Raw genomic sequence first — 12,957 nt, 5'->3', positions numbered from 1 at the left:
AATTGCAAACTTTTTAAAACAAAGTCAAGTTTGCCCCAGAAAATCGAAATGCTGTGTTTTTAAGGATTTTTCTTTATTTATAATCTAATGCAATTTCTTCCATTTCAAAAAGCGTACAATTCTGAGTTTCATCTTTAGAGTTCTTTTTATTAAACATGATTGTGCTCAACGATTTTCTTTCTTGTCTCTACTTTTTGCTTATTTATATTTTGAGTTACACTGATCTTTAGAAAGGGAAACGTATCGTTTAGTTTATGGTTATGCTAAATTAAAATAATTATATTTATATTTAGTAAAGAATCATTTTAAATATTTGGAATACATGAAAACCATTGAACTCTTAACTGAAATAATGTAAATGTCGTCTATCATGCAAATTTAAAACGAACTTACAACTATGCTTATGATTAAAACTTATTTTCTTAGATCGAGTTGATATAACTGCATATCTTTATTCAGCGAAACCTTTTTAAGCATTTGATAGAATACAAATTAAATAAAATAGATATACGGTTATTAAGACTTTGTACAGCACAAGAAAATAGGAGGGAAAAGGCACAGTAAAAATTTGGTTAAACAAAATACATTTTTGATATGCGTCTAATTGACTTTTGTGTAGACTAGAGATTTAAGAACGAATGTCTGCGATTAGCCTAGGTTTTTAACTCGAACGAGTTTAGATTTGCAGAAATACAAAGCAATTTGCACAATTGTTTTCACACTTCTTTGTTTAAACAGTTATTGTCAAAATTATATGCAGGCTTTAAATATTTTTTTTCCATCGCGATACATCGTCAAAATGCAGTTGTAATTTCCAGGAAAAGGGGCAGCAACGGCAGGTGGACATTATTTAGTTTTTATAAATATAGACTCATTTCACTTTACTCTAGTAAATATGTAAAGCATAATTGATTTGATAGATAGCGTTCAGGTGGAGGAGCGATAGGTACACACATATGTCAATGTTTTCATTTTCGATTCCATTTAATTATCCATTGGATAGAATGCACAAATATTACCATACGGAGTTTTCTACCAATATTATTTACACTTAAACTCTTTCAATGTGTATTATTCGAGGGATTTTATAAGCTATTCACTTGATTGTGTCCTTAGAAGTATAATATTTGTTAGCGATTCCTGTGTTTTACCGTACAAACAGTCGTTACCTCTGATATACATACATATTTGGATAATTTCCGATTGGGCATACCCAGTCGAAGAATGTGTAACGTATTAAATTCGGGGTTTGATTTGCGATTGTTATTCATTAAGTTCTCTACATGCATTTCTCTTTAAAATTACGTTCTTCCCGGATAGCTGTCGAAATTGATAATTGAATTATAACCTGCTAAAATCATGTTCAATTCGTATTTCTACGCCTAGAATGTTTCAATACATGTGTGTATGGGTCTGTGGCTTAAAACCTAAATTCTTGCGCTGCAGATACAAATGTATCTCGCGGAAACTGGGTCGACTCGACTCGTCGCGCTGCCAGCACTCGCACATCAGATCGTAAATCTCTCGCGGACAATTCGGAGGCATTGGCAAAAGTTCCTAGAAATACGAGGCAACATAATTCTTTGACCACATCAATAATTGTTTCTATAGCCACTCACATGCATTTTGTAGTCCCGATATATGAGGCCGATGTTTTCAATTACACTTTTGTCCGACAAATGCTCGTAGGGCTGCTCCCTGGCGAAAGTCAATATTTCCCACAGGGCAACCGCAAAGGACCACACATCCGATTTCGTTGTGAACTTGCCCTGCAAAGAGGTATTATCAAACCATGTTAGATAACAGATAGATCATTTAATTATTAGGAGATACACATATATAAAACCAAGGGAAATTGCAAAAAGTAAGTATATTTTTGAAGCGGTAAGTATTTGGTTGTCCCACATTCATTTTATCTTAGCTCCTTTTAGCTCCTGTTCATGTATCTAAAACCTTTTGCAGCCTTTCATTATACGCAACAGCGTTCCACAATCCGCCCCCTTATCAATTCCGATTTTTCCTGCAGTGCTATACACTCACTCGTTCGTTTATTTGGGCCCTGTTGAACGCCTCTGGAAACCTCTAAAAGCATCCTTTTCTCCCCAAACCACGCCGACTCGTACTCGTACTTGTATCTAGTCTTTCTGCCTCCCAGAGGCTCTTTGTTTTTATTTTTATCTGTCATATTGTGTGGGAATGTTTGTACGTACATACATACTATATTCATGTACATTTCGTTCCGTTTGCTTTTCGTAGTCTGGCCAAAAATCTGCTCCCGGTTTTCGTGTAGTTAATTAATTTAGTTGGTGCGGTTTTTGCTTGGGGATTTATAAAATATTTCACTCGGTTTTTGGTTACTTTTACGCTTTGCCAAATGTTTTTTTCTACTCACTGCTTTTGTTATAAAATTGCGTATGAAACGTTTTTTCGGTCAAAAAAAAAAAACACTCACGACATAAGACGAGTTGAGCACCCAATGGGTTAATGGACTCTGCATGTTTGTTAATTAACCAGCCGCCTAATTGGGGCTACATTTTACATTATTTTATTGATTTGATGTGGGCGTTGTATTATTATATAAAAAGAATAAATAGAGTCAATACAGAAACAAGGGTACATATTTCATAAAAGCTTGTTCGCCATGGAGAGGCATTAACCCAACGAAAAGGGTAATTCTGACCAAATATAATCATAAGGTATTAAAATTGACATTTAACAGCCGAAACTTTTAGGGCTTAATAACTATAGTTACAATTGAACTTTGAAATTTGTCATTGAACAAGTGATTTGTTGTCAGTCCTCTGTTTCATTAATTAAAATGGGGTTTACTAAGCCCGCCTTTGTCACATTTTAATTAGTATATATATATATGGATTTACTGTTTAAGGTTTCATATAAAGCTTCTAATACACAAAAAATATGATATATAAATGTCATTCTTGTTTATTGTTGCACATTTGGGTATGGGTATGTACTAACTAAGTTACTACTCACGCCTATAAAACGTTCAAAGTTATGTTATTAGTAATGCAGAACTTTGATTGGATTTTCACACAAAATATTCTAGTTTTGAATAGGTGTTTTTTGATATTACTTTATATATAATATAATATGATCTATATACTATAATATCTTACCAATAGGACGCTCTCCCAAGCCATCCAGCGAATGGGCATGGGCTGGCTCTGTCTGCCGGTGAAGCCCTCCAATTGGCAGTAGTCCGACGCGTAGGCCGAGCGGTTTATCACAGTGCCGATGGAGCAGACTTTGACGCACAGTTCGGGGCCAATGATGCAGCTCCTGGAAGGAAGCGGAGCACATGGCATGAGGGCAATTAAAAAATAAATACCAGAAAATAAATATTAGGCCAGAGAGCTAAAGCGCCCCAAAGATACTCGTGCAATGTCAAGGATTCCAAATATTTGCATTTGCTTAGACAAAAGAACGCCCCCAGTGTTCTCTACGTCCAGTTTGTTTTTCAAAGGAGTTGACTTTGGCTTGCAAATTAAAAATGACAGATTTAATGGAAAAAGTACGGAACAAGAATTTATAAATAGGTTTCATCCTTGTATGGCTTAGTGTGAAATTCACAAGTACTGCAATTTATCAGTTCTATAAAGTTGTTACTCAATAAAAATTAAATGCGTGAGTTCTAAGTGGAAAAAAGTCCTCTCTTTTCTGGAATTTGTATAAGTTCGAAGAAATACAGTTGCTAGGATATTTAAGTACCTATAGATACGTGTGGGTTTTCATGTCGAAATCAATAAGTGCTTCTTTCGCTCTAATCTGAGGAATCAACATCGAAACTAATTATCGACCTCTGAATAAGGAAGGTAGGGGCACCGCCCCTTAAGTGGAAGGCTAATCAAATATGCAAGGACCAAGTGGGCTGAAGGACTAAGCGCCCGACGCTTCAGGACTAATCTCCTGCAGCGGAGCATAAAGTGAGCCATAACCCATCAGCCGACCGGTCTGACAAGCATAATTTCCTGTCTCTCAATATTGAAAAAGGATATAAAGTCCTGTCATATTGCAAATAAAATGTAAGCTTGAAGTGCTAAGAGCGACGTCGTTGTCTTGACATGTAATGCGTTTAGCCCAAACAGCAAACCACATGTCGAGAAGGGGTCGAAAAGGGCAAGTTGCAACCCTCGCCTCGGATAGACAACTGTTTCTGATTTCGGCGCATTATAGATTTCCATTTCCAGGACGTGTCAACAGTTTGAACGAGTGCGAGTGCGACGACGACGAGTACGAGTATGAGGTGAGCTGAGTGAAAGGTTTAATTTTCCACAAACATGCGAAGGGGCGGCAACACTGGAATTGTGGGTCGCTGGCTGAGTGAGTAGTTAAGTAGGCTTGCCAGGGCTGTTTATGGATTGGCTTGGATTTCCATTCCATAGACAAGCACTGACAGTGACGTCGACACGTGTCGAGGCTTCTCCAGCTGAAAACCGAGACCAGTACGAATGTACACATTCATTACACGGTTCCGATTACTTCTGAAAAAGCAATATACTTCTGATCGATTACAGTTACTTTCTATAACATTTAATTTCATAAAAGTTAATAAATGTTTTCAAAACGTTGAGGGTATAGAATCATTAATCGAGTTGGCAGCACCGTGTAGTTTCACGTAGGGACGAAGCGCATTGAGCTGGGTGCAAAAACTTATGTATAGATTAAGCTTATATTTTTCATGAACGTTTTATGTAAAAAAGCCTTTTAAAGATAGCATACCCAAAATATTCATGAAAAACTGCAGGTTCACGCTGCAATTTTTCGCATAACAGCGAGATAAATTCAGTTTAAAGCAATTGTTCCCATGCGAGATACATATGCATATGTATATGATATGAATTGATTAATTGGAAAGCTTGTATCAATTTCCCTGGGACACTCCGGTCATTTTACCTACTTGCATGCAGTCGACATGCGGCAATTAATTAAAACATCAGCAGCAACACTTTGATGGTAATAGCCCACCCGTGCGACTAAAAGAGCCAAGTTACAGGAATCGAAAGCAAGCTTCGCCTGGGGACTTGGCCAACAATTTCACATGTCAACGCATGCAAAAATGAAACGGGGGCGGAACTATGTCACAAGGGGTTTGCAAACCTGATCAGGTGGAATGCTGAATGCAGGGGGTGTGCATTGTGGGTGCTGCTGCTGCCAATAAAGGTCAAATTAAGGGGTCGCAGCGGAAGGTCGCTGACTGCTGCGCATGCATTTAACCTCTGACATGGCGACGCGTTCAAATAAAATGAAAATACAGTAGCAGCAGCAGCAGCAGCTGCAACTGCAGTAGCATCCGCATCCGCATTCGCATGGGGCGGGAATGGCTCCGGCTTGAGCTCCCCTCGGGTGGAGCTACTAACGTTGCCATGACACCGCCGGACATTCCGAAATGCTCCTGGGCCATCGGAGCTGGAAATGATGCTCAGCCAGGCGGCAGTAGTTGCCATGTCAGAACTATTGATTGACTTCGGGAATGCAATCCGACTGTGGAGGTAGCCAGGCGCACTTCACACCGATGCAAATTGCAATTTAAGCACACGAAACGTATGTATAATTCAGACCAAGACGCATCAAAGTGTTTGAATTTGAATGGCATATTTATATCGAACTGATTATTAGATGCTGCATGCACTTTCCAAATTAAATGTCATATTTCAAGTATTAAAACTTTCACTTTTATACATAATATTAATGTGCATGTTCGGTTGCATTTTTGTTGTTGTCATTTTTGCTGTCTGGATTTTAATTAAAATTTTCACAGAGTATGAAACGATTGGAGGCTGGGGTTGCCGCCTTTTTAATGTTGATTTTATGCAAATGACAATTGATTGGACGCAGGGAGTGTGAGTGTTCGCAATTGTGATTAAAGTGATATTAAAAGCCATTTTATGTAGCTGCAGGATGGGGGAAATCGAAACTATCCAATCCAAAACTCAAATACTGTCGAACAGTTAATATATAACAAAGGAAAAAAGCTAAAATTTCCATATAGATTTAAAAAAGAGTTAAAGGTTAAGTTTCAAATTGCTTTTGAAACTAAATTTACTTCGTTTCGCTTTTACTGTTTTGTTAGCATTTTTTTCTTTGCGATTTGAAACCAATTTCAGTTACACAAAAAATCAGCATACATATGTGTGGCAACAGTATGGATTTCATATCGAGTCCTGCTCAGCTGGATTATTGTCAATGCAATGTCTGAGTCCATAACGCTCAGCATCACATTAAAATTAATTAAACCACACTGACACCCCAAACTCAGCTCGATATGTGCGTCTCTCATTACGGGAGTGCTTTTGCGGGCATATTTCATGTCATAAGCCCGGAATATCAACGATTGCCATTAAAGCAGCCACGCGATCCGCAGCTGAAAGTAGATTTGTGGCGTCCTCAATTTCTGAAGGAAAGCATATTGCGCCGAAGGATAACAATGGGCAAGTCCAAGCTTGATGCCAACTAAATCCAATTACAGCCACTGCGACGGGGCGCAAGGAAGCTGCCAGGATACGCAGGATATGCAGAGCACTGCACATCGAACACGTGTGCGCAACGAATTCTTCCATTGAATTTTTCGGTAATTCGGGGGTTGGGTGCTCCGGCCCTTCTACGGCGGAATGGGCACGGGTCCTTTGGGTTCGTCAGACATATTGCAAGCCGCCCGCAGCGCGCCATAAAGGTTTACTTTTCATTTACGCGCTGCGAAAAGGGGACAAAGGCACAACCCATACAACTGCATTGCACTCGCACACACACGCACACACACGCACAAGTCGAGGGGCAGAGAGTCCTTTGCGAGGTCCTGTTATGGCTACCCACTGCAGCGATGCCGAAAAATTGTAATTAAACTTAATCCGCTCAATTTGAAACGCACACCCATCCCGTGAAAAGTGCCCTCCTTTCAGTTACCATGATTACAATGGTGGCTCGTAAGAGCCATGTAGATTTTTATAAAAATGCAGTTAATTAAATTCATAGGTATCATAATGTTTGAAAAAATGAAGCAACATAATGAAAACTAAAACAAACACGCGTACTTCTTTGAATGCAATTATTAAATAGCAATTATGTATGTACATATAAGCAAGCCGAATCAATTGTTAACAGAGAAAGTCTATAAAAAAGAATATATATTAGTTAAGTGCGTAGTGCAATTGGTTTTGCCATTTTTACATTGTTTAAATAGCTGAGTAAGTAAAAAATCGTTTGTTTAATGAAAATTAAAGAATACTTTGCTTTCCGGACTATAAAAAGGATTTCTGATTCTATTTAAAAAGTGTGGTGATGACTCAATAATATAAATACTCGATGAGTTCAGATGATGTGCTATGCAACGTAAGTACCATCACTGTATTAGTCACGTCTCCAAGATTTGTCATGTAAATAACGATGAATTATAGTTGGTATATACGATGCTCTAACTTCGCCCAAAAGCTGTTGCTCCTGGTACGTGTTCGAAGTTTTGGATAGGTGGCGCAACTTTCTCGAGGAGACGGGATGCTCTTGCTGGCCGCTTGGGCAATTTAACTAAAAGCCCAATCAATCATCTTAGACGGGCCACCTCATACCAATGCTTAATTTGTGCTCAACCCCCGCGAAAACCCCCCAACCACCATCCGCGCGCCCCTGACAACTCGTGCAGTCCTTTGTCAATGTTGCCACATCGCGTCCGTCCCTCGCATCGGATTTGGAGGTAAGTTCCTCATTGCGGTGCCCCAAGAGCTTTAATCCGCTTTTTGGTCGCTTTCCGAACTTTATCCTCCTAGCCTCGCCGCCACCTAAATCTCAATCTCAATCTCCATCTCCATCTGTATCTGAATTAGGGGGCATATGCTGCAAGCGCTGGTCTGCACACATATTTGCCCAGCTGCCGAAAGGGTTGATTATTTGGGGAGCGGAAGGCTTAGGAATTGCTGCAACGAAAGCGCCCAAAGACGGCTTATGCAGGGCCTAAGAACTTAAAGGAATCGGCATTCGCAAATGATTGCTCCTTTAAGGTAATTGGTTGGAAATAACCCAAGCTTACCGCCTTACATTCTCAAAGCAATTTCCCATAATCGGAATTTTAATGCTACATGCTAAGAGTAAAAGGTAGTGCCTTTAATTCCCTAAATCCCTACAGAATAATGCAATTTGAATTCGCTACTTTAACTGTTGGGATAAAGTGCAATATTATGTGCTCATTAAAGTGTTAAGGGAAATTTAAATAAGTTCATATTGTTTTGGACTCCGCAGAAAATCTGTGTAAATCCGGCACTTTCTATCTCTTAAAAATCCTATTGTTCTCAGTCTCAATCTCAGCCAACTTCAGACTGCCAGCCAGGGACAATGACTACGATGCAGCCCATCTTACAATAACAAGAACAATCACCACGAGAATATAATTATGTCTGCTTTCTGCAATTATTTCAATTATGAGTATAAATACAAGCTGTTGCATTCACACCAGAAAAACCATGAAAACTTTTGGCCGCCTGGTGCATAAAAGTCTTCTTGCACAATTTTTAGCGCATTCATACTGAGAAAAAGTTGTGGATGTGGTTTTTTTTAGCAGACGCACTGTGGGATACTTCATATTTCCAGGGTCTTGCAAAAAATTAAGAAATTAAGAAAAGAAGTCCATTCATAAGGAAGATATTATTTTTAAATCAAGACATCTTTTCATATGATTGTATGCCCAACCAGCAAAGGTAAACAAAGGTAAGCTTTTCCCATTCGCCTGCTATAAGTCCTTAAAACCAGATAATCTGCCATTTCAATGGCTTTGCCCCGCCAGCTGTTGATGTGGAGTCAATGGTCCAGACAAATCTATTAGTGCATTGCTCCCTTTCCGGCGAAAAAGAACAAACATTAGCGTCTAATTCCCTCGCGCAACAAATTCATCAACTGCCACATAATCCAGAAAATTTTTCAGCACTTAAATTTTGGACATGACTGGAAAGTTTTCCTTTCTTGCCTACTTTCGGGGCCTCCTAATCCCTAAACTGTCGCAAAACTTTGGCCGCACACAGAGGCGAAAAATTCCAAAAAAAAAAAAATCCAAACATAAAGGGAAATAAAAAAGGCCAACGAAACTTTTCCAGAAGATAAAAGTGCGAAGTTTGAGATCGCGGTAAGGTCGGTCAGGACGGGAAAAGCGGATTGGGGCAGGAATTTGAGGCGAAAATTACAAACATTTTCAATTATCAAGACAAACAACGAGCTTGTGATGTATTGTCTGGGTGCTCATTATAACATTACCGTCATATAATTACAGCCTGATGCCTGTTTATTAAGTTTAGATGGCCTCGTCTCTAAGTGTGTCGCTTGATAAATGACTCTGGCGCGGCTTTTGTGGCGACTGTACCGCTCCAAAATGGCACTGGCCAGCTATGTCACCTGCTCACAATCATTTTTCAAAGGGTTATGCAAAGACAAAGCCAAGACGGTAAGTAGTGGTCGGAGGAGGATGTCTTCCTTTGGTTGGCGCTCTGTGTCCATTTTTCATAACGTCTTGCGGTATGCTACACAAAATGTATATTAGTTTACCTTTCTCTTGAGCGCAACTTTTTTGTTTACCAAACATTTTTCAAGTGTCACCGTCAGTGGGTGCGAGAATAAAGGAAAGCTTCTTGATTGAAAGTAATTAAGGGGGGAAATATCCTTGGCAGGCTAAGCGAGGACTTTAATTTTTTCGCTCTTTGTTACACTTTGGGATGAAAGCCCATTATGACAAACACAAACTCATAATTCAAGAGCCAAATGCACTCAAAAACTATAAAATTGTATAAAGTGTAAAATTGAAAGAAAAGGATTTAGGAGATTTTTAGCTATTTATTTTTATCCAAATTCGAGTTTTAGTCTGTACAGGACACAGCTGGTTCAGATTAAAGAGCAAGGCAACTTGACTGCTGCCTTTAACCCGACCTGGCCTTCAATTAGCTATAATAAAGTAAATGATTCGAATGAGATTTTTATATTAACTTTCTGACAGCTTGATGCGGGTAAGCTGTAGCGGCCAAATGGCTAATTGACACTGGGATTGGCCCCAGGACAAGTAGACAGGCTGACAGTCTCTCGCTTCTTGTTTTATATTTTTTTTTAATGGCTTCGCATTTTTGGGGCACATGCCAAACAATGCCATACTGACAGATATATTCTGAGTAAAAAATATGTAAAAGCTTCCTTGCAGTAAAATTAGAATTTCATTGCTAAACTCCTTCGCGAAAGTTGTTTAAGAAAGCTGTTTTATTAAACACACTCTCCTTTATGTGGCGCCCAACGTGGGGCCTGAGTTCAAACTTAAATCCGAATAGAAGTCTCTTTCTTTTCACTTTTACTTACTTAAAATAAAAGTCAGCGAAAAAACATTGAGTGTTAATACAGTGGTATTCGCGTACACCAAAAAGATATTTTATCCATTTCGATTCATAGACGTGTTTGCGGACTCATCTCAACTTCGCACTGGGAAATGGAAGCTAAACACAATTAAAACTACCGAACCTGGCAGAATTTACACCAAATAAATTTGGTTTTAACTGTTATGGAGCTCATCATATTGCAGAGTGGTGGGGGGGGGAGGGGGATGCTGTTGCAGTTCCTGCATTGTCTGTTGGTTCTAGTTGATTTAATTAAATGCATTTGAATGCAAATGCCTGGAAATATGTACCGCCGGCTCTCAAAACCATCAACCATATGTGGTTCAGCACAAACACACACCCATGCTCACCCACACACACGTGTTGGTAGTGTGTGTATGTGTTTGTGTGCGCCTCTAGTTGTAACTAAAACAAAAACGGAAATGGTAAGCGTATGTTGCTGACAGCACCCTCTGGTCTTATTTCATGGCAAAATATGTGAAGTCATCTAAGGCTAACGAAGGGGCCGCATGGGTCGAGTTCGGTGTGTATATTTTCATAATCTAAAATGGAGCAAACGCACTCCACACAGCAGCCTGGAAATCCAATGAAGCCAAAATGCTGCGGGCCAAATTCACGTATCATTTGCAGTTGCTCATTTTCACGTGGAACGAATGAAAAGATACTTATTTTGAATCAATTAAATCTTGAATAAACCCTGCTCTAGAACTTCTTCAATATCTGGGTTATAAAAGCGGATAATACTTTGAATGCTCTTTTAGTTGTTAATGAGATAATTTTCTTAATTATTTATTATAAATTGATGGACAGGTACGCTGTAATACCAATACTTTTTAGCTGATTGACTCAAACTTGACAGTCTTTTTTAAGGAATAAGTTTGGGGTTCTTTTTAAATGTAACATGTTTAAGTAGGATTAATAAACAGTTGTCAGAGTGTCATTAATATGATAATCACAGCGATTAAAATAATGCGACAAGATAGCAAGAACATATACAATTTTCCAAGCTCGAATGACCCAAGTGTTATCCTGCAGCTGGAACTATTGGTAGCCCAACTCAGAGGAGCACAATGGGGAATATATGAAATTTAATTGAACTTTCTGCTGTCGTCTCTTTCCCGGAAAATTTGCAATCTCGCTCTATCTCACATTGAACATCGACTGGAAATATCATTTGAGGGCAGTCTGGCATAACTAATTGAATGCATAATTTACAATTAAGTACGTAAGCTACTTTAATATTTATGTCTATAAATGTGCAGGCAACCTAGAGTTGATGGCCAGCCTGCCACGCCCCATTCCGCCCCTATTTCCGCCTCTAATTCCGCCCACCGCCCCCCTTTGCTTGCCGCCATAAGCCCCAGTTTGCCCGTTATCGACCATCATTTGTGCCAACTGCAATAAATGTCAATTATTCATGAATTTTCAATAACTTGAGTCAAGGCAAAATAGAAAAGTTTCTTTTCGTTTTCATGCCCTCTTATTATTTTATTTTTTTTTTTTTGTTTTTTGGCCACCAGCAGCACTGGGCAGCTGTGCAAAAGTTTTTAATAACATGTAAATATGGCCAAGAGCAAGACAGAGATGGTTAGTTGTTGGAATAGAGCAGCGAATAGCTAGACATTGGCGGGCGTTAACTAAGGAGCACATAAAATATGATGCCAAACAATATGAAAAGGGAATTATACTGGGGCGGCAGCAAAGCACACGGCGGCCAGACAGGGAGGCAAGATGCGGCAGAGCGAGACGGGGCGACAGAGCAAACAAGTTTGCCTTCAAAGGCAGCGAACGTGCTCGGCAGGCACAGCTATAATGGTGAATAATTAACAGTTATTAATAATGACAAAAGCAGCTGCCGCCAATGCCATCGAAAGCAGCTTACAAAATGTATAGCACACTTTTTGGGGCCATGACGGCAGGACTCCACTTTTCGACTGGCAAAGGACCAAAGGACAGCGGACAGCGAACAGCTCACTCGTAATTTCTGCACAACATTTGCGGGAGCTTCGATTTAAAATTCACCGCCAATAATAATAAATATAAATCATTCCCCATCTGTCGCTGGCCCAAAAAGCAATGTCAACTTAGACGACTTTGTTTCGCTAGGCTTCCAACTCAAATTTATGGCCAGCAAGTTCAGATCATCGGCTGTATTACTTGAACCCATCCTTATTTAGTAGTGTAATTTTAGGTTTATGCCTTATTACTTTCGAGCTAGATAATCATCAATCTAAAGCTTGAATTTTAAGGGATTTGGAACAGCTTATGCATACCTTTTGCCGTTTACTCGCAGAATATTACTACTTTGCAGTATTACAATCCAAAATAACTAGTTATATTACGAGAACTTCGTAATGACATTCGGCACTTCAAGTGGACCTATCCGCATAATCCAATTACTCAATTCGCCTCCATGACCCAGAACCTTTGCACCTTTCAAATGGCATCGGCAATAACAACTGCGCCCACATTAAGCCCAATAAAATAAATGGCCAGCCATAAATTACATAACGTGCGTCAGTTACACACATTTAACCATTCATCGCACATAGTGGAGTGCCTCGAACTGCGAACGAAGGCAAACTTT

At 39.3% G+C, this 12,957-nt stretch overlaps 1 protein-coding gene across 2 annotated transcripts in view; it reads right to left on the bottom strand.

The window, feature by feature from the left end:
• Positions 1 to 61: 61 nt before the first annotated feature.
• Positions 62 to 12,957, bottom strand: part of Ddr (Discoidin domain receptor) — a 70,344-nt gene continuing 57,448 nt past the window's right edge. The window contains exons 15-17 of one of the 2 annotated variants that reach the window (NM_001298737.1): positions 3,138 to 3,300; positions 1,620 to 1,769; positions 62 to 1,557 (exon numbers count right to left, since the gene is read on the bottom strand). In NM_001298737.1, coding sequence (NP_001285666.1) covers positions 1,393 to 1,557; positions 1,620 to 1,769; positions 3,138 to 3,300 — 478 coding nt within the window. In that variant the 3' untranslated portion in view covers positions 62 to 1,392. The remainder of the gene's footprint in view (positions 1,558 to 1,619; positions 1,770 to 3,137; positions 3,301 to 12,957) is intronic. The other variant, NM_001014474.4, reaches the window with a different exon arrangement.

This window comes from Drosophila melanogaster, chromosome 2L (genome assembly GCF_000001215.4).
Source record: "Drosophila melanogaster chromosome 2L".
Taxonomy (NCBI): Eukaryota; Metazoa; Arthropoda; class Insecta; order Diptera; family Drosophilidae; genus Drosophila; species Drosophila melanogaster.
Note: the sequence above shows the minus strand (reverse complement) of the source record. Positions and strands in the feature narration are given on the sequence as shown.